The 23,774-nt window shown below is 36.8% G+C and overlaps 1 protein-coding gene across 1 annotated transcript; it reads left to right on the forward strand.

Moving 5' to 3' along the window:
- Nucleotides 1–995: 995 nt before the first annotated feature.
- Nucleotides 996–20,524, forward strand: LOC118576228 (complement factor H-like; the record flags this gene model as incomplete). The annotated part of the gene is made up of 7 exons (XM_036176554.1): nucleotides 996–1,172; nucleotides 3,829–4,005; nucleotides 4,174–4,383; nucleotides 5,009–5,182; nucleotides 5,773–5,949; nucleotides 15,102–15,284; nucleotides 20,313–20,524. Coding segments are annotated over 7 exons (1,310 nt in total), but the record flags the coding sequence as incomplete, so codon positions are not given.
- Between the last annotated feature and the right edge of the window lie 3,250 nt (nucleotides 20,525–23,774).

The following is a 23,774-nucleotide window of genomic DNA, read 5'->3' on the forward strand; positions in this document are numbered from 1 at the left end:
AAGAGATTCTTATGAAACAAATCACACAGTCACCATGCCCCCATGACTATTAGTGTTTCTTCACTTACCTTTATAACTTTTGTCTTCCTGTGAACCAATATTAAGGATGGGACCAATTCTCAGTTTTCTTGAAGTCTTGAATTACTCTGGTCAATATATTATTGTTTTATATGAAAGTTATATTACTTTGACTAATCACTTACTTTTATTTACTCTATCCATACACATTTGACTCTACATTTCAGATTATTCACAAATGTTATTCAGTACCTATACTGAAATTTTGTATTCAAAAAGAATTCTCATCTTCAGTTAGTAATTATAAAACATAATACATTAAAAGGTGTATATATAGCCCTTACTTAAGTCATAACACAACCAAACTGTTTTATTATTATGACACAGTATTGTTATATTATAGGATGATCTAGCATAGGAAATAACTTCTTATAGACTCTTATGAAGGGAATATAAAGGAAAGAGATGATGATTACAAGCATATTATATCTTATACAAATTCTCCCCTGAAACAATTGTTTCATACACAATATATCTAGAAACTATTTTTAATAACACATCTATCAAAAAGGACATTCAAACTAGCAAATTTCTTATCATCTATCTGCTCATGTTTGAATTTTAATATTTTTAACATTATGGACTAGAATCAAGATAACAGCAGAGCAACAAATTTGGTCATTTCATAATAATTTCCTATGTAGAGCATCTGAGACACTGATTTCTTATGTACTTGCAGTTGTCAAGTACACAAATCACTTTATAACACAAACTCTCTGAGATGTACAAGACTGGACATGAGATCTAGTTCTCACACCATATACCACTCCGTGTGGTCACGTTAGCATGTTAATTGACAGAGTTTATAGGCATAAATAATAGTTTCATTTGTACATTGACTGTATAGCTATTTTGATACAGCAGCTAGCTCACTTCTTGTCATTGTTTTTATTTTTCCTGGAATTATTTTCACATAGAAACAGATCAATTGGAGAAGTGTAAAGCACCAAAGTTATTTGGTGTGGACAGAATTCAACCCAATAAGAAAGAATTTAATCATAATGTTAGCATGCATTACAAATGTAGAGGAAAGAAGGTGTATAAACACTCAACCTGCATCAATGGAAGGTGGGATCCTGAGCCAACCTGTAGAGGTAAGCTCTTGTTTGCATGGTCCTCTAGTGATTATTCTAGTCCTTTCTCACCTGTGTTACTAGTAGCTTTGAGTTCTTAAAGCACACAGTGATTTTTCTTCAGAATTTCTTATGTGATTCCTACATTTTTATCATTTTTACTTCTCCCTCTTCTACTTGAACAGCTCTTGTGCCCCAGTTCATGACCTCTTCTGTGCACACACACACACACACACACACACATATATATATATAATACATATACATACACACACACACATATATATATAATACATACACACACACACACATATATATATATATATAATACATACACACACACACACACATATATATAATACACACACACACATACACACATATATATTTGTATATATAAGTTCAGCCTCTTGAGTCCATTTGCTGTTTCTCCTATGGATATGCGAGATTAGGACTAAGAACTTGAGCTTGGATAACCTATTTGTTGGCTCACCCATTCCTACAGAAGACTGATTCTTCTATTATAAATAGCCATTAATTGCCTGTAGTTCTTCATCTAGGGGAGTAGTTTTCAACTTTCCTAATGCTGTGACCCTTTAATACAGTCATTCATGTTGTAATGACCACTAACCATAAAATTGTTTTCATGACTACTCCTTAACTGTATGTTGATACTATTATGAATCATAATGTAAATATCTCTGTTTTCTGAAGGTCTTAAGTGACCCCAATGAAAAGGTCATTTGACCTTAAGGTGTCACATGCCACAGGTTGAGAAATTCTGGTGTAGGGGAAGGGCCTTGTAACACTATCCCTATCCATGTTGACGTGTCAACTAGTACTGCCACCATGAAGGTCTTCTTTAGGTGAGCATGCTTGTAAGATTTCATGGATTCACTAAGCTATCATATATAAAAACACTGTAACATGACAGAAATCTTGGAGAATTGCTTTTTAATAGAGAGGATGATTTAGAAATTACTATTACCTTTGTAGCGGTCTGTAGTTTAAAACACACATGCAAACTTCATCAACATGAATTTGCCACTGTATCGTAATGGTCCCTTACTCTTAGAGTTCCATTACATCTAATTATTTTGTCACAATGAATGTGATGTGCCCTTCCTATGCCTATGTTTAATCATCATGCATTTCTGTATGATTGTGTGTACTATCAATTTAATAACATATTTATTCTTGGAACAATCAATCTGTTTACTTAGAAAATTCTCAATCATATGATACCTCCAATCCCACACAAATATGCAAGGAGTTCATTCCACTATTTTTGCTTCCCTGTTTGTATTTGTCACTGTTATTTTGGATGCTTACCTCACTCAATGCTTTAAACTATTTCTTAAAGATTAAAACTCACTAAAGTATTTCCATGCAATTTAGAATCAACCTAATGTATGCATTGTAATGGAGAATGCACATGTCATTCTCTAGTTGACTCGGGTTTTATCATGTCTGATATCATTTTGATTATAGTACAAAGTAAGGTGGCAATTCTTTTTCTTTTCTGTATGGCTAGCTAGTTATTCAAAGAATGTTGAAAAATATATGTACTACACGAACATTTATTTCTTTCTAGTTCTTCTACTATACTTGAGCATAAATAAAAAATGATATTAATAATCACTAATAAAGCACACTGTCATGTTATGAGTCAAAGAGATGAATCTGAGGTGTCTTGATTTTGTAGTGACTTACACAATACTTTTTAAAATGATGTTAGTGCCAGTACTAACCACTCATTATCCTGGATGCATACCATCAGTTTTCATGTCTCTAACCAGTTAAAGACAATAGGATATCCAGGGTAATTGAAATTTTGGATAACATACTTTGAACCATTTATGAACATACTCCATACACTGACCAGGAGTCAATGCCAAATTATTTATCAAATTGTAATGGTTAATATTTATTGTTTACTTAAAAGAATCTACAGTCACTTAGAAAAAACACTTCTAAGTGTAACTGAAGGAACATTTCTAGTTTGGGTTAACCTCGGTGAGAAGATTCACTATAAATGTAGGTGGCACCATTTTATGGGTAGGGTCCTTGGAATAAATGAACAGGAAAGGAAGCCAAGGACCAGCACTAGTTTCTCAGTGTGTTCTGACAACAGATACAGTATGAGTAGCTGCCCCACCCTTGGGCTGCCGTGACTTCCCTGAATGATGAGCGAAATTAAACCCTTACTTTCTTCTTTCTCAAGGGGCTTTGGTCAGATATTCTGTCATAGCAATGAGAATTGTCACTTGTATATTAACTAAATGAAAATATGACTTTCATTGGTAAGCTATCTCAGGATTTTTCATCTAATCCAACAGATTACCTCATAGGTCTCCATACACAGATCTAGAGAAATCTCCATGTAACCTTAATTATATATTTCAGCATATAATTAGTTTAAAACTTCATAATGGCTAGAAGTAATTGAAATAAGTCTTGTAAAAGTACTGCAAAATTGCTTTAGAAAACCATGAATGAGAACAATTTAAAGGAGGACAAGAATAGACATTAAATTGCTATACAAGCTGAAAAGTATAATATACATAATTATTATGTGATCATAATTAGTTTGCTGTTTAATGAAAATCATTATTTCAATAATTTAAGATACTGTATTTAGTCAAGAAATCTGATTTCCAATGTTTTATACAAGCAGAGGAAGAATCCTGCCCTCCTCCACCACAGATTCCAAATGCCCAAGTAATGGAAACCACAGTGAAATACCAGGATGGAGAAAAAGTATCTGTTCTTTGTCAAAACAATTACATAATACAGGACACAGAAGCAATGCTGTGCAGAGATGGAAGGTGGCAGTCATTACCACGCTGCATTGGTCAGTAGCTATGACTTATTTTACAATGAGAATTCTGGTGTAGGGGAGGATATTGAAAAATGAGGGCATGCCATAATACTGTGGAGACATAATCCAAACAGTTTGTTTTTATTTTCCAATGTAAAATTTTATCTAGGCTTCACTCTTTCATTTGTGTTCTTCATATAGCAAAAATTCCATGTTCCCAGCCCCCTGAGATAGACCACGGATCTATTAAGTTACCCAGATCATCAGAAGAAAGGACAGACAGAGTGGACTCCAGAATTCATGAACACGGCACTACATTCAGCTATGTTTGTGATGATGGCTTTAGGATGGCTGAGGAACACGGGGTAACCTGTGACATGGGAAAGTGGAGTGCTCCACCTCACTGTGTCGGTGAGAACAACATGAAAATTCAGTTCTGGTTTTAGAACAAGTCTTTAACAATAATCTACTCTCATGAAAACCAGGAGAAAGAATGATTTAGATTGGCACATACAATTGTTAATCTATTAACCATAAATTTCCATTTCCATAATTCAATTTATCCTGCTCTTGTTAATTGTATTGATTGTCTTGAAGTACATTTTACACTTATTTTCTCTTCTTAAATATAATGCGTAGTTTACTAACTTCACCTGCTCATGTGAGTTGCATTGTTTCATTTGTCACCAGGTGTTAAACTCCTCAGTGTCTTTTCCCCACAATGTGCTGCACCTGTAATATATAGGATGTTTCCTGAGATTATTATTTCTTATTTTTTTTTATTTCATTTGCCACTCATGATGTTTTAGATGTTTTGTTGTCAAGTTCTTCCTTAGTGCAGTAGCAGTTTAGCAGGTGCAAGTCAACAGAAGGTGGTCTTAGGAAGCACTGTCCACCTCTTCTGTGATGGCACAGCTTCCTTGTTAACATTTCCTTCTGGTACAACTACACATAGAACTGACACATACGAGTGAGTTTCTGAATTAGTGCAATGTGGAATCATTTCACTCTATTCTTCTCATCATGTTATTTTCAGGACTTCCTTGTGGACCTCCACCTGCAATCCATCATGGGATTGTGTCTCATGAGCTGGACAGTTACCAACATGGAGAAGAGCTGGCATACAGCTGTGCTGAAGGCTTTGGAATTAAAGGATCAGCATTGATTAAATGTGTAGGAGGAAAGTGGTCCCAGCCACCCGCTTGCATAAGTATAGTTTTATTTTCATTCTTTGTGTAATAGATTATCTAACTCAAGATATATGTGGCACAAATAAGAAAGTACGCTGTAAATCTAGCATATCAGAAGGTTTTACTGGATGCTGGCAGACAAACACAGTACTGGTAAAACATAGTTATAATTCATTTTCACTTTATGTGTTCTGAGCTATCAGCATCCTCAGCCTTCTAGAAAACACTGGTTCTGTTCAAGAGGTCATTACGACAGTGATGGTTTTAGCAGCAATGCCACCACAACTACATATGCTCTAATGTTTTTAAATAATAACCATAATTCATTCACATTTGGTGAACCTAAAAGAAGAAATATGCCATAGTTTCACATGAGATTAAAAAAATTCAAAGCAAAATGAAAATATCTCAATAATTATTACTATAAGTATTCTATATCCCATGTCATTCCTGTCTTATTATTTTTATAAAGTTGGAACAATTCAATGTAACTAAGTCAAATGGGAAACCTATTCTATTTATTGGTCTCTATGGACCTAAATATTGCTTCATACATTGCATATCCTACAATTTCCTGCAAACAAAACCCTGTTTATTCTTTTTCTTTCAGTAACAGAATGTGACAATTTACCCAGGTTTGAAAATGCCATACCCAAAGAAGAGGAAAAATATTCATATAGGTCAGGTGAACAAGTGACATTCACGTGTGCACCTTCTTATCATATGAATGGGTCCAACACTGTGACGTGTGTTAACCGCAAGTGGATTGGAGAGGTGGTATGCAAAGGTAGTTTGATGCAATTTCAACACGTATTTATCATAGTTTCAGAGGACTCATAAAAAAAGGTCTAGCAAAATTTAAAAGTGGGCAAAAGTTAGCTTTTAAAAGCAAGATGAAATTTGTTTATTTTTAAAATAAAAGCATGGAATTAAAATCCTGATGGCTAATAGTGTAATGATCTTCAGAGTATGGTTCCATGGCCAGCATCGTCATTAACTTTTCACCAAATATTACAAATGTAAATTAATACTGAGGAACTCATTCTAAAGATCTTAAATAGAAGAAACTTCTGGACGTGAGACTGTGATTAATCTATAATGTCCTTAGGGATTCTGGGCAAACTCAGTTTGAAAACCATTGCTGTAGGCAATAAACATTTGTAAATACATTGTTAAATAATCACCTTTCAACTGAGGTCTTGTCTATATAACATTTTCCTGATCAGTTACAACATTAGGATATTTTGTTTGTTACAATATTGGAATATTCTGTTTGATCTTCATTTTCTGATACCTATGTTGTTTTTGAACTATATTCTCCTCCTTATGTTGAAAACAGATTTTTTTTCTCACTTAATATATTCTGATTATGTTTTCTCTTCTGTCTATTCCTCCCATTTCCTCCCCACCTCATGTTCCATCTGCACAAATTCCCTTTCAATTTTCATCAGAAAAGAAACAGCCTTCTAAGGAATAATAATAAAAAAAAACCCACATTGGCATGGGAGAAAATAAACAATCTGAGAGGAAAGAACTGAAAAAAGACAAAACACTGATAGAGACTATAAGCCCCACTCATTGCCACACTCAGCAATCCCATGAAAGCACCAAACTGGAAACTATAATATATATGTAAAGGACCTGTAGGGTCCTAAAAGAGAAGGAACATATAAATGAAATAAAGTGAAACCAAAAACAAAACAGAAAAATAAAATGGAATTAAAAAAAAGAAAGCCCTAACAAGAAAGACATTATGAGGCAAAGAACCTCCAAAGATGTCTTTGAGTTTATTTTATGCAGCCTGCCCTTGAGTAGATTGTTTCTCATGTGATACTTGCTTGCAGAACTCTAAATTTTTATCTGCCAGTGGTTATCAATTGGAGAATGCTTCTAGGTTAGGGATGTGGGTATGTGGCACCTGCTCCTTTTAGCTCTAGAACCCCATCTGGTGCAGGCCCATCCAGGCTTTTGCATGCTGACTCAGTCTCTGTGAGTTCATATGTGCATCAATCTTGTTTGTTTGGAAGGCCTTGCTTTCATGGTGTCCTCTATCTCTTCTAATTCTTACATTCTTTCCACCTCCTCTTCTGCATGAGGGTTTGAGCCACATAGGGAGAAATTTGATGGAGTCATTCTATGACAAATCTTGGAGTGTTCAAAGGTTTCTACATAATGTCTTTATTTGGGTCTCTGTATTTGTTCCCATCTGCAACAGGACAAAGCTTCTCTGATGACAGCTGAGCAAGGCACTGATCTAAGAGTATAGAAGAATGGAGTCCTTTTATCTCTGTGTTTTTTGGGTTTTTTTTTTTTAGAGTCATATTTGGTTTCACAGTAGTATTAAGTGTCAGGGTTATCTAGTCTCAAGATCTTGATCACCCAAACAGTGTCAGATGTGGGTGACATCTCATGGAGGAGTTCTTACTTTATATTTGAAAATCTGTGGTCAATCCAACAAGTTTGGTGTCTCCATTTTCCTATCATAAGTTGCAGGCAGAACACCATTGTAGATCAAGGGTGTGTGGATGGGTTGGTGTTTATGTTTCTACTTTGGTAGTCTGCAAAGTACCTTCCTTTACCAAAGATGCTAGCCTATATGTAGACACCAGTTTGACTTTGGTGTGTTCAGTGAGTTATGAAGGTATTGTCTATCACAATGTGTCCTTGCCTCCAGTTGGTGTAAAACAACCTATAGTCTTGCCAAAAGCCTGGGTGTTTTGGAAGTTCTCATGTGACATCTTTGGCCACTAATTCAATTAGGAGTAACCCCACCTTGGTAACAGAATCTTCATTTGATTAATAAGAGTTGTCCATTGGGGGTGTGTCTCCCTACATTTTTGGTTATTTCATGTATGTTGTCTTCATATATGTATGTATTTTAGGAAGTTTCTACTTTATTATGTTTCTATAATATCCCTCAAATGATGCTTAGTTTTAGTTGTACTTCCATGTATTCTGTTCCTTGCCTTGTCTTCCCTATTCCATAACTATCTATACTATTTCCCTATGCTATGGAGAATACTCCCCCCCGCCCCCGGTCTCTGGTTGTACACCTAACTTCTGCTGGTCTATGGATTGTAGCCTGACTATCGTTGACTTAACAGCTAGTATCCATATAACCAAATGTACATCATATACATTTTTCTATGTCTGGATTCCCTCACTGAAACTGACTTTTATCTAGTTACATCAATTTACCTGTGAATTTCATGAGTTTATTTGTGTGTGTATGTGTAAAAATACCATATTTTCTTTATCTACTCATCTGTTGAAAAATACATTCAGAATCTTATGTGTTGATGGATACTTAAGATGAACAAATAGGCAGTGATACTTTCTCTTGCTTCTTAGACAATTCTTGTGTGGATCCATCACTTGTGGAAAATGCTACTATAGTAACAAGGCCCATGGATAAGTATCCACCCAATGCAAGAGTACAATATGAATGTTATAAATCTTTTTAACTATTTGGGGAAGTAGAAGTGATGTGTCAAAATGGGGTTTGGACAGAGCCACCAAAATGCAAACCATCATATTTCCCAATATTTATTTGATAATGTAATTTGGTGAATGTACATTAGTGAAGATAAAGTAAAATAATTCTTATAAGAAGCATTTTTCTAATTTTCTTTTTCCTTTTAAAATTGAAAATAGATTCTTCTCTCATACAATACATCTCTAGTGCAAGTTCCCCTTCCTCCACTTCTCCTAACTCCCCTCCCCCTTACATATCCACTCTCCTCTAGATCCACTCTCTCAGGATTTCCCTTCAGAAAGGAACAGGCCTTCAAGAGACAACAACCAAACAGGACAAACCAAAATACAATAAGACAAGGCAACCCCCCTCATATTCAGGCTACACAATGTAACTCAATAGATTGGGAAAGAGTCCCAAGAGCAGGCAAAAGAGTTAGAGATACACCCACTTTCATGTTGGAGTCCTAGAAAAACACTAAGCTAAATCCATAATATTTATGCAGGGCTCCTGCTGCAGACCCCTGTAGGCCTGTTTGCTGCTTCAGTCTCTGAGAGCCCATGTGAGCCCTGCTGAGTGATTCAGTTGATTCATGTTCTCCTGGTGTCCTCCATCCCCTTTCACTCTACAATCTTTCCTCTACCTCTTCTGTGGGGTTCCCCAATCTCCAATATAGGATCCAATCGACACCCCCAGTTTAGACTACTCACAGTGTCTGACTATAGGTCATTGCTCCTACTCCAATCTGCTCCTGGAGGAAGCCTCTATGATGATGACTAGAGAGGCACTGATCCTATTACTCTGGGCTATCCAGTATTTGTTTCTTGGTGACTCAGCACCGTCTAGTGATGGCTCAGCCATTAAATGATAGGCTCACAACCAAAACAATAAGAAAATGAAAGTAAAATGATACTGATAAAGTTTTAATTCTTTTAGTGAATTTAATAAAGAATTATTGTGGCAATTTTTCAGCCAAGTTTCTATCCAATTAGAGGAACAATTATCACTAAGGAAAAATTCATCACTTCAAATATTAACTCGCTCATTTAGTGAATATTAAATGGATAAAATACATTTATATGAGGCTTGAGAAAAAATTTTCAAAACATTTACTTTGAAATGTAAATGATTATTGTAATAGAATATCTTCACATAGTAAAATACAATCTTCTTTGTTAGATTTCCTCATTTCTTTTTTTAAAAATCTTTATTGATTCCTTGTGAATTTCACATGGTGCATACTGATCCCAATCTTCTCACTGTCTCCTTGCTTCTGCCTTCTGCCCTGTCAGCCTCCCCTGAAAAACAAAATTTAAAAGTAAAACCCAAAACTAAACCAAACAAAACTCAGCACTGAAGCTGTAGTGTGGTCCAGTGAGTTACATAGTATATTGGTCCATACATCATTACCTGTATGTGCTAATTGAAATGAGTCATTGATCTGGTTCAAGGCCACTGGCTTCTGCTAATCTGTTGATACTGGGTCCCTACTGGGACTCCTCTTGGATATTCTATTTATGCACATGTCATGGAGATCCTGTAGCTTTGGATTTGCAGGTTTGACCCCTTCACACTCTCCAACAGTTCATAGTTGAGGTGGATGTTGGGTGGGATACTTTGTAGTCCTGGTTCTGGGTCTGGGTGATAGCTGGGTTTGTCAGCCTGCCAGATTTCCCTCATCATCACCCCCATGGGAAGCTCTCCAGCATTGTCCTGCCTATCTCACCCAATGTAGCAGACATCAGGGAGCAGGGACAGTTTTCCTGCTCTCACATCCTAGGTTCTGGCTCACATGCACTCACACCACCAGGATCAGCTCTACTGTTTTGCCCAAGAGAGGTGCAGTGCCCACTCTGTGGATTGTTGTCCTTGGAGAGAGATAGGGACAGGTTCTCAGTTCTCATGTCCCTGATCTGGCTTATCCTCACCCTTGCCACTCTTTGGCATTTGAGGGCTTAGACTTCTGCTACACTATTGATCCTGGGCCTCATTGGGACTCTTTGTAGATCTCCTGTTGTTGCCCTGTGTGATGGAGATTCTACAGATTTGGACCCACAAGACTGGCCCTTTCATGTACCCAAGCAGTTCTTAGATAGGTGAATGTTTGGGTGGGCCAACTTGTAGTCCTGTGTCTGAGCTTGGGTGGTAGCTGGATTTGTCAGCTAGTCACCTCACCTTCACCCTCACCAACATGGAGAGTTCTCCAGCACTGCACCAGCTAGCTCACCCAATTCAGCAGACATCAAAGGATGGGGCCAGTTCTCTTCTCACTCCCTCAGGTCCAACTCATTTGTAACCACACCACCAGGGCCAGATCTACTGTGGGTACAAGGTGCAGGGTCCACTCTCCCAAATGTAGCAGCCTGTGAGGGGCAGGGCCAGCTCTCCCACTCTCATGCACCCAAAGCCAGTTCTTCCTCATGATGCACATGGCAAGGTAATAGGGTGGGGAGGGCATTTTTCCCTCCCCCATGCCACCACTTGACAGAAGGAGGGCTAGCTCTCCTACACTCATGCCCTAGGGGCTGCCACAAGCCAAAAAATATATAAAGTAGGATTTCTGCTGATTATGACAAAGCTAATACCTGGAAAAAGCCAAGGGCCATCCAGAGGTCAAGCTGAGGGTCAAGGAGCCTTGGTGATATTTGGCTTTGGATTATCAGCCGTTTTCTGCTATGAGTTTCCTGTGTGCTATTGTAGCTATTCCATCATTTATTGGGCACCATTTCCACTCTATTAAAGAAATATTTAGATAACCTGAGTTGACAGCTATGCACAGCCAGAATCCCAGTTCAAGCCTCCCTGTAATTATCATCATTGGGAGCACCCAGCCAGGTCCATCCCTAGATGGAGGAATGTAGTTGAGAGTTTTCCTGCCTGGCCCACAGTCAGGACAAATCTCTCTCACCTGCCAGTCCCACAGTCGCTCAGACCCAACCAAGAAAGCACACAGAAACTTATATTGCTTATAAACTGTATGGCCGTGGCAGGCTGTTTGTTATCTACTTCTTTTATCTTAAATTAACCCATTTCTGTTAGTCTATACTTTGCCACATGGCGTGTGGCTTACCAGTGTCTTTACATGTTGCTTCTTCTGGCGGCGGCTGGAGGTGTCTCTCCCCAACGTTCTACTTCCCAGAATTCTCTTCTCTCTTGTCCTGCCTATACTTCCTGCCTGGCCACTGGCCAATCAGAACTTTATTTACACAGAGCGATATCCACAGCAGAGCAACGTACCTTTTCAGAGATACTCTGTACTCTGTCTAAGATCAGACTTAAGCATCCAGACTACCCATTTGAGAAAGCCTTGCAAATGTGCCAATTAAGCTTAACTTCCTCCTTTCTCAAAACTTCCTCTAGTTCCAGATCTCCCTTTAACTATCACCTGAGGCATCTAGCTGTATACAGGTTGCCTAACAACTGAACACACTTTCCCCCACCCTGCAGAAAAAATGGCAGATACCTTGGACAGATAGGAGCCACAGGAAAAAAAGAAGGAAGGTTTATTTTCTCCTATTGTCCTAGCAAGTTATAGGTTCTTAATATTATCGACCAATCACATTTAAGACCATAGTTGAGCACATAAGATCCCTCTTCTTAGATATTACCCAGATTTAGCCTCTAGTTAATTCATTTCCCCATTAGTCACTTCCCTTTTGGGTTGCAAATGATAATTAACAATGATTTCCCCTCCATGTGATTCTTATTACCTTTCCTTTTGACCCTGGAAGCCTGGCTTTGCACTGCCAAGGGATTACTGCTTATAAGTGTATTTATACCGGGACTCCCAGGGTTTGGAAGGACAGAGAAGATTTGGAAGAATAAATGACTAGACTAAGAGCTCCGTGTGCTGAGATTCTATTTCCTGAAAACAGTCCTTGCTGTTAGTAGTTCTATCTCCTGAGCCCATGGGATACATAATATTAAAGCTGGTCTCTCTAATATTATACAAGAAGGAGCCAGCTTACACAAGCTCCCACCAACAAAGTCAGCTCTACTGTGCTGCCCTGGCCAGGTGCAGGGACCACTCTACAGCTGGTGAGAGCCAGGGCCAGCTCTCCCACTCTAATTACCCAAGTACCAGCTCTCCTGACTGCCACATGTGATAAGGGGCAAGCAGCAATGATGGTTTCCTTTAAAAAAAAAATCATTCATTTTATACACCAACCACAGATTCCCCTCTTGTCCCTCCTCCCACTCGCCCCCACCAGGTCCCTCCCCTAACCCACCTCCACTTTCCCTTTTCCAAAAGGGAGTCAGCAAAGCCTGGTACATTAGGCTGAGGCAGGAGCAAGCCCCTACCTCCTGCATCAAGGTTGAGTAAAGCCTCCAACCATAGTTAATAGGCTCCAGAAAGCCAGCTCATGCATCAGGGATATTCTTACATGTTGAATTCAAAATATTGGAGTTTTCACCAGGCAGTGTCTGCATGCCTTTAATCCCAGCACTTGGGAGGCAGAGGCAGGGGGATCTCTGTGAGTTTGAGGCCAGCCTGGTCTAGAAAGTAATTTCTAAGAAAGGCTCCAGAGCTTCACAGAGAAACCCTGACTGGAAAACAAAAAACAAAAATAACACACACACACACACACACACACACACACACACACACACACACATAACACACACACACACACACACACACAGACAAAGAGGTATTTTCTGTGAGTACATGTGGACACTTAGTTTTATAAGAACAGAAATTTCCCAAATTACCTCAATAAATCATTTACTATTGAATGTGACCTATATATTGCCTATGCAGAAATTTACATCATATCTACAAAGAAACTTAGAGTACCTAGTCTACCACTAAAATTTTGGTATTCAGACCACTTGCATGTAAAACAATTCCTAGTAAGTTTGATATATCTCTTCTTTTGTTAATTTGCGTTTGTGTTCTGTGATTATCAGTCATATTTCTCCTTTTTCCTCTTGCTTCAGAGGAATAGTTCTCAAAAGTTTTATTTTAATATTCATCTTTTGTTGGTTTTGAGTACGCAATTTGAGTATGCTATCTCTAATAATTTCCTAACCACCTATCACTGAAGTCACCCTAGATCTCTGTTTGCCATCCTTAGTAATGCTGACATTTTATATTTCAAAGGAAAAGTAAAAACTGTACTTATCTTTAAAATCTATTCATGGTTCCCATTTTCCATGTTTTTCTTAAAGATTTCCTTAGCATTTCCTGTTATACATATTGAGCCCCATTCTCTAATGCTAGATTTCATCTAAAAAATAAACATAATAGTATGAACAGAAAGATCATCTAGTATATACCTTCATTTTATTGGTTACTTTTCTTGTAAAGTCTAATTTTTATTTTTATTGGTACTATTCTTTATGAGAAACTATGTTGGAGATAATCCTCTATCTTCTTTTATCTGGTAATGTTTTCATTAATATCTTTACTGGAAAGTCTAGCAAAACAGGACATAGAATTCAAGGCAGACATTTATTTCCTTTCACTTTCTATGGCCTCCGTGTTGGTAGATGGAAAGTCACTTTCTTTTGGATCTTGATCCAGTGCAGCTGGTGATTTTATAAAGATGTTGTTTTTCAAGATGTTTTCTTTAAGCAGTTTCAATACATGTATCTGCATGAACTTCATGGGACTTGGCCTGTTTGAGTGTACTTAGCTCTTAAATATGCACATGCAGCCTTATGCCCAACCTTTTACATTTTCCTTCATGCTAAGACATTTTCTTTGAATCTTGAACACTTTTTTTCCTTCTATTCAATGTTGGAGTTCAGTTCAGTTTCATGATGATCCTGCTGAGACATTACTCAACAGAACATATCATCAGTATTAGATTCTCATCTTTTCCTGTGACCTCACCATTACAATCAGCAGTCCAGAAGGAAAACAAATATCACACAGCATTGTGCACTCAGATGAGTCCTGAATCTAACTAGGATTATCACTACCTTCTCTGTTCCTATATTGTTTACATAAAAATATTGTGTTCATGAATTCCAGTTGTACCTAACAAGAATGGCATATACATGCCTGTACTTACTTTACCCACATCATGGATCCAGAAAGCCTCTTTTGCATACTGTAACTTTAAAAGCTTTAAATTGTTGTCTATAAATATGTGATGCTAAAAAATGATAATGAAGAACAGGAATATATAAAGCAAAAAAAAATACTCTTGTGTCTTCAAAACCACGAAACACTGCCTGTCTACACTGGAGTCTCTGTGCTCAGGAGCTGTTAAGACATTGACTAGCACTGGAAGGCTTCAGAGCAGACATGCTTGTTCCAGTTAAGTGCTTAAGGTGAGAAGGAAGGAAGAACTTGTAATTCTCTGTTTAAATGACTGAAATTTCTTCTAGTAATCATTTCTGCACCCAGAAATCACTGAAGTCTTCATATTGTGTTTCGCACTGTACTTTCATTGATTCTGTTTAAGTCTGTACTTTGATTTGATCTCTCAAACATTCAAATGTTGTGTTCTTAGATTCAACAGGGAAATGTGGGCCTCCTCCACCTATTGACAACGGAGACATCACCTCCTTCCCATTGTCAGTATATGCACCCTTATCTTCAGTTGAATATCAGTGCCAGTATTTGTACCAACTGCAGGGCAACAAGAAGATAACATGTAGAAATGGAGAGTGGTCAGAGCCACCAAAATGTTTAAGTAAGTACCTCATTCGCATAGATCACAGGAGATTCAGTTTCATGATATGGACATTTTTCTGTTAATAACATTCACAGACTAAAAGTACTCTTTTGCTTAGTGTTTCATTGCCAAATATCTGTTTGTGAGGAAAGCAAGATTGTTAGTTTTTTTATATAAAAATAGTTGACAGATATAATTATGCATGTTACTCTTTATTATTGAGTTTTGCTAACATGCATTTATGTCCATAAAACATGGTACCAGCATGATATTTCTATACCCATTGTCTCAACAGTGCTCTATTGCTTCAAAAAGACACCATAAACTTGGCAACTCTTATAAAGCATTTAATTGGGGATTGATTACAGTTCCAAATGTGTAGTCTGTTATGAGCATGGCAGGCAGGAAGCATGGTGGGACACAGTAGAGGTGGTGGTGGGAAAATAGCCTAGAGGTCTTCTGGCTCTGAAGGCAGTAGGAAGCTATAGACACTGGTCCTGGCTTGGCTTTTGAAACCTTAAAGCCTAGCTCCAGAGACACACTTCTAACAAGGCTACACCTACTCCAACAAGGCTACAGCCCAAATCCTTTTCAAGTAGAACCACTCCCTGATAAATAACCAACATATATATATATATGTCTATGGAGGCTGTCTTAGTTAACATTTCTATTGCTGTGATGAAACACTATGACCAAAAACAAGTTTGGGAGAAAGGGATTTATTTGGCTTTTACTTCCATATTGCTGTTCATTATCAAAGAAAATCAGCACAGGAACTCAAAGTGGACAGGATCCTGGAGGCATGGAAGGGTGCTGCTTGCTGGCTTGCCTTTCATGGATTGCTAAGCCTGCTTTCTTATAGTATCCAGGACTGCCAGCCCAGGGATGGCACCACCCATTCTGGTTCCTCCCCCATTGATCACTAGTTGAAAAAGTACCTTTCAGCTGGCTCAGATGGAGGCATTTCCTCAACTGAGACTCCTACCTCTCTGAAGAATATAGCTTGTGTCAAGTGTCCAGGTGACACACACACACAAAACCAGCTAGTACAAAGGCCATTCTTATTCAAAACACTACATCTGTATGTATCTTGCAGTTATTAAATTCAGTGTCCCTTATATATGCTCCTCTTCCTTTAGAAAAATAAGCTAAGTTTTATTAATCACTGTCAGGCATTCAAGAGAAATTTTAGTTGTTTTTCCCACAGTGTGAGAAAGAACAGAAGGGACTTGTATTCCTGTGTTGGGCTGATTTCACTCAACGTTCTTCAATGCCCTTGTCTAACTAAAATAATAAAAATTACCTATAATGTCTGAACTATATTTCACATAAGAATATACCATATTGTCTTTATAAATTCATTAATTGATGAGAACTGAGACAGTAATCTTATCTTAGTTTCTGTGGCATAGCTATGTGCAATAAAATTATACCCTTTTCATACACTATACCCTATTTATAGTTTCCTTTTCCTCTGCTCGTCCCAGTTCTTTCCCATATCCCCTCCTCTCCAGATCAACTCCCTTTGTGTCTCTCATTAGAAAAGAAAAGCCTTCTAGGAGATAAGAACCAAACATGAAAAAATAAAATATAAGATGAAGCAAAAACTATGATACAGATGTTGGATATGGCAACCTAACAGGAACAAAGGAGTCCCAGGAGCAGGCAAAAGAGTCAGAGACCCGCTCATTCTAATAGTTAGGAGTCCCATAAATATACTAAGCTGATAGCTGTAATATATATGCAGAGGACATGATTTAGACCCATGTAGCCCTGTGCTTGCTGCTTTAGTCTCTGTAAGCTCATATGCACCTTGCTAAGTTGATTCTCAGGATCTTGTTTTCCTGGTGTCCACCATATCCTCTTACACTTCGAATTTTTCCACCTCCTTTTCTGTGTGATTCACTGAGATCCAAGAGGAGGAATTTGATGCAGACCTTCAGTTTAAACTCTCTTTCTGCATAATGTAGAGAGTGGGTGTCTGTATCTGTTTCTATCTGGTCCTGGAGGAAGGCTTTCTGATGATGTCCACAGTCAATTTTAGGGGCATTTTACATACAGCAAGGCAAAGGCAGCTGTACATACCTTTTATGGCATTTGATGCTTCTGCTGTACTCTCTTATATGCTTAAGCTGTTCAGTCAGTCTTTTTATCTTGAAGATACACACAGTTTTATCATGTTTTCTCTGTATCTATTAAAATGATCACTTATCATTCATCCAATTGATGGAATGCAGTACATCTTTAATAAATATGGACTGAATTATCCTATCTCTCCTGGGAGGCAATAAAGTTGATAGTGGTGGACCATCTCTAAGAATTCCCACAGAAATGTTTTTAAAAGCTTAAATCAACTTTAAAAAACTTGAAGAGAAATCGCCTATTTAGTTCATCTGGCCATTTGTTGAGCGATCTTGTTTACTTCAGTTTAAAGTTTTCTAAATCTTTGTAAATTCTAAGTATTAGCCCCTTGTCTCAGGTGTTGATGGTTAAGATTTTCTCCTGGTCTGTAGGCTGGGTTTTCTCTGCTGAGTGTGCCCTTTGCTGTACAGAAACTGGGCTTTCAAATCGTTCCACCTGTTGATACTTGGTGTTAGTTTCTGCACTTCTGGTGTTCTATTCAAAAAGTTGCCCACTCCAGTATCTTGAAGTGGAAACCCTATGTTTTATTCTAAAACTATCAGTTTTTCAACTATTCTTTAAGGTCTCTGATCTGATCTGAATGGATTTTTATACAAGGCGAAAGACAAGAGTCTAATTTCATTCTTCTATGGTTAGAAATCCTGTTTTGCCAGCAACTTTTTTCAATAGGCTGGCTCTCTTTCCTGCACATATTTTCATAGCATTTCTCCAAAATGTGTGGTCATAGCTGGTCTTCAATTCCTGTCCTTTAATCTATCTGTGTATATTTATGCCAGTATTAGTCTGTCTTTATCTCTATAGCACTGGATTAAAAATTGAGTTCTGACATTTGGATAACCCCAGCAGTGTTTTTACTATTTAGCATTGCGTTTAGCTCTTTTGTGGTTAGGTAAGATTTCTGATATTTTTTCTAAGCCTTTAGAATATAGCATTGGAATTTTCATTAAACTGAAAATTAATTTTTATAGTATATCTATTTTAAAAACACTAATTCTGAAATATCTGAAACAAATTTTTGTTTTGTTTTATTCAAGAAAAGTTTTTCTGTGTAGCTTGGCTGTCCTGGTACTCACCAGGCTGGCCTCATAATCACAGAGATCCTCCTGTCTCTGCCTTCTGCAAGCTAGGATTGCAGGCATGAGCCACCATCGCCCAGCTCTGAAACAAATTTTTAAGAGAATTTTGCACATATATTTGAATTTTCTCTATTCTTTTGTATCTTCTGTTCTTGTATGATTTGTATGTGCTTAATTTTCATGTTGGTAGCTATGTTTCATTTTTGAGTGTTGCTCTCTCCAGAGAATATTTTGTTAGCTAGCTATGTCAGATATGCATTCATTCGTTTTTAAATATTTTAGGCTTTTTTTGTTGTTGGTGGTGGTTGGTTGGATGGTTAGTTGGTTAACTCCCAGTAGATACACCTAAATGAACTTCTAAAGAGCTAGAATTGCCATTTGGAATAGTCACGATTTTGTTTCTAATGACATTTTCAGACCTATTTTTATTGAAATTACAAAGCTGTTAATTTCCAATTCTAAGATCAGAATCTGTTTCAAACTGTATCTTTTGCATAATTTTTTCACTTATATTTCCCATTGTCTTTCTTTACATTTTTAATTATTTTTTCTGTGTTCCCTTGGAAATAATTGTATTTTAAAATGATTCTTTAAAAAACCCTCCAACCGATCTTTTATTTGTGTCAGTACATTTGGAGACTGTTACTAGAGGAGTAATGCAACTTTGGAAGAATCTTGTTGCCTTCCATTTTTTCATAATTCTTGTGGTTTTTGCACATCTGCTTGATCAATTTTCTACACTATATTTTGGCGACTTTCTTGATAAGAAGCTCTTTCCTGGAGATGTATCTTGGTTTACAGTGCAGGAGTGAATTCCATGTAGCACTTATGGGTTATTTGCCTGTAATTAACATCTTTGGACACAATATGAACTACTGTTTCTGTGAATTATCTGAAAATGGGACACTTATCAATTCAAGATGGGTGATAGAGACAGCTCAGGGTGCAGGGTGCTTGTTGTGTCAAAATTCTTACAGTGCGTGTGGTAGCTCATAGAAGATGATGCAGGTTTTCTCAGAAACTGTAATTGGCAGACCTGCTACTTGCAATAGTTATTCAGCAAAGGGAGGTCAGTAGGATTCTCCTCTCACTAGACAGTGGCGTGACACCAGATGCTGCAATGGGAGATGCGGTTATGGGAATTTGCCACCCACTCTGTAACACTTTGTCCCAATCTTTACAGTCGTGTGTGTGATCAGATGTGCTGTGGGGCAGGATGGCAGCATTAAGTGAATTGGTAGGAGACAACATGACCTTGGACATTATGTCCTCTTGCTTTTCTAGCAATTTAAGAAAGGCCAGGGGACAGTGTTGTAGTTGGTGAAGCTGCTTTCCAAGCAAGTTAGTCACTTATCCAGTGTGGTCATTTGATAGATTTATTTTTTAAACTATGAAAATTAAATCTATGATACAATAATCACTATTCATAGTTACAATCTTGTGAATGAATAATGAACAGTATGAAGGTAGTTATGATTTGGCTTTTTAAGAAGTCTTTTTCAGTATAGTCACCTCACTGAACATTGGTTCTGAATATCATGTACATGTCGACGTTCAAATTTTACCTTTGCCCAACCAATACCTAAATCAAAGCAAACAACCACGAATGTCCTGAAATACAAGTGTCTTGTTTCATTGATATTAGGAATCCTTTTTGAAATATAACTATCATATTAAAAACATTGTTTTGATGCCATTTCCTATTCAATATGAACTAATTCTATGTGCTGGTTTAACTTAGGTTTTTAAAAACTTTGAGAAATAATACTTGAAAGCTGAGTCTCTGTAGGTTTATGTATTAATAAATGTTTGGTAATTTTTCTTTCAGATGCATGTATAATATTAGATGAAATCATGAAAAGACATAATATAACTCTCAGATGGAGAGAAGACCAAAAGGTATATTCTCAATCAGGGGATATTGTTGAATTTAAGTGTAAATCTGGATATAAACTGACAGAAACATCACTTCCATTACGTTCAAAGTGCATTGATGGTCGCATCAATTATCCCAGTTGCTCAAATATACATTATTCATAGAACAGATGAATGAACCTTTGTTTAGAAATGTGCATGAATATTAATATTATAGTTTCAAATTTTTATGTTTGAAATATTGTTTAACTCATTTCTTCTCATAACTATAAACTAGTGTTGATGTACAGTGATTAATTTGGAGCCTGAGAGACTATTGCCTCAAACGCAAAGTAGTGCACTCAGAACTCCTAAAGCAGAATGGGCTGTGTGCTAGCACAGTAACCAATGGTAATAGATGCAATTACTTCAGTGTCAGTTTCTATCTGTCACTTTTCAAAATCTCTCCATTCTTCCTTAATACATTTTGATCTAAGACTCTTGATTATTGGTGGACAGAAGAAACATTTTTTCATCTTCAGATTAGTATTTATCTAACAAATATGTAATAATCAAACTGTCATTCCTAAAATTACCAATGAATATAAATAATTGCTAAATACTACTTTTGTATTAATAAACAAATCTAAGAAATAATTTGTGTGTGAATTTCTGAATATATATAATTTGGCACAGTGAAATATTCAAGCAGTTATACAAAGGATTTAAAATTTAACTGGGTATAGGGTTCTGTCACTCACATAAATCTTTAAACACTGTGTATAACTGACAACAGGCAATGAGCATATACATACTTTGTGCCCAAATTAATAATGTAGAATAACAAAAATACAATAAAATTTATTTAAAATACCACTGCATTTATCTTTAGAGATAATAGAGTTTGTTGAGTTGACATTTAACATCTTTAAAGACAGATTCTAATTTACAGTGGATGGATATGACTTGTTAACTTTATGATAGTGAAAAGGTAATAATTATTCAGCAAATACTGCTACAATCTTATCTTTATTCCTGAGCTCTCTATCCGGAATTTGACACTGTGAAAATGGGCAGCAGTAACTCACCATTGTTCTTATTTGGCCAAGGTAACCAGGCAACAATTCTAAAGTCCCATTTAGGTTTTGTCCAATTAATAAAAATTGGGTATTTTAAATGGATTTAAACTGAGTGTGTTCAGTGTACCTTGGCTAGTCAGGATGTAATTCAAGTATAAACTGAAGAGTATTAACAATTATCTTTATATTGCAATACATCTACCAGTAACATAATAGGTTTTTGTTTGCGTTTTTCCATACAATGTGGGGCACAATGGATCCAGTTAGCTATTTTTATAAGCTGAATTCTATCACTTTTGGGAGATTTGCTGTGAGTCTCTCCCAGAAAATTCCTGCAAACTCTTTAGCAAGGTTCACTTTCTGCCCATAATTTGTCAATTTCATCATTAGTTAAACGTCCTAAAATTTCTGCTGGGCCTATTTCTGCTAATTGATGAAGTCTCCATTTTTCTTTTAAAATTGTCTCAAAGACCTTTTCCACAGAAGTTTTTAATTTTATGTTCTGTTTAATTGATAGAAATATCCACTGCAATATAATATCTCCCCTCTGCATTAAAATTCATGTAGGAGAATGCTTAGAGGGTAAAATAACCAAAATGCAATCAAGCTTTGGTTCCCCATGATCCACTTGTTCCTGTATTTTTTTTCACCAATGTCAATTCTCTCTCAGCTTCAGGTGATAATTCTCTTGGAATGTTTAATTCCTTGTCACCCTTGTCTAAGGTTTTGAATAAATTAGTTCATTATATTTTTACTCCAATACTGAATAATCTTTGAAAGTCATTAATGTCTGTAATCAATATCTCCTAATTTGCACCTTTTGGGGTCTAATTTTTAGGTGACCTTGTTTACCACAATTGAAACATATGACATTAGTCTTTTTCTTCAAACCTCAGGAAATCACCTCTCCTATCCAAGTATCATCATGGTCATGAGATTCAATATTCATCGTATCTTGGATCCATTCTTTCAATAGTGCTGATTTTGCATTTAATGGCCTAATTACCCTTTTTCATGGTTCATTAGCATTTTCAAAAGCCAGAGATTCAATTATTATCCTTCTAGCTTCTGCTGAACACAGCCTTTTCAAGAAATCTGAAAGTTTCTTTTGGGCCCTGTATAACTTTCGTAAATGACTTAATATTCTTTGATGCTTCTTTGATTCTGTCCCAAGCATTGAATTCTGCCATTTGGCATAAATCCAAGGTGTGGTCATCATATATAGATTGCCTTTCTACATTAACATAATATCCCTCTCCAAGTTGATCTTGGGAGATTTCCATACCTCTAGCCCTACTTGATTGTTCAATGGTTTTAGCCTCATCTTTCTACCAGGTTCTCCATTGTAACTGGGGAACAGCCTCTATGAGTGCTGTAACCAAATCTTTTCCAGTCTTGAGGGATAATTCTATTACAATTTGACATTATAGCTTCTTTTAATCTCTTCAAATCTAACATTTGCATAGGAGTCTAGTCAGGTCTTACACAGCCTTGGGCATTTGGCAGTTCCTATAAGGTTATTGGATAGATTATGTTTGGTTTTTGAAAGCCTTAGGCTCTTTATCTGTAACCATATAATGCAGTGCTGAGATTGGTTCACTTTTAAATTCCTCTGTCTGTGTCTGAATTGCTCTATGATCTGTTTTAACAAGTTTTTCTAAAACTTTGATCTTGGCACTCTTATTAACCATCATTTTAATGATAAAACAAAAATAATCAAACAAATAATATTTATAATTGACACTACTTCTAGTCCATGAACATTAATTATCCTGTCATTTAATTGTTCCATTTTCAGAATGTCAATCATATAATGAAATAGAGACCAAACACTTTCCATTGTAAAAATGTTTTCCATTTTTTTCTCTCTTCTTTTTTAATTTATTATATTTGTGTTTGTGAGTACTACTCAGCAGAGAAAAACAATGACATTATGAGGTTTGCAGGCAAATTGATGGGTCTAGAAAAAAATCATCCTGAGTGAGGTAACCCAGACTCAGAAGGATGAACATGGTATGTACTCACTCATAGTAAGACACTAGATGTAAAACAAAGATGACTAGACTGCTACACAACTCCAGGGAGGCTACATAGAAAATGGGACCCTAGGAAAGACACAGGGATCGCTCAATGACAGAGAAATGGATGAGATCTACATGAACAACCTGTATGACAGTGGGAGTAATGAAGGGCAAGGTTCAAGGGAAAGAAAGCTTAGGGGAGCAAGAACAGAAAGGGAGAACAAGGAATAACAGACCATGATAAAGGATGACCACATGAGAACAGGAATAGGCAGAGTGCTGGAGAGGTCCCCAGAAATCCACAATGATATATCCTCTATAGATTGCTGGCAATGG

The sequence above is a fragment of the Onychomys torridus genome, unplaced genomic scaffold (assembly GCF_903995425.1).
Source record: "Onychomys torridus unplaced genomic scaffold, mOncTor1.1, whole genome shotgun sequence".
NCBI classification, from domain to species: Eukaryota; Metazoa; Chordata; class Mammalia; order Rodentia; family Cricetidae; genus Onychomys; species Onychomys torridus.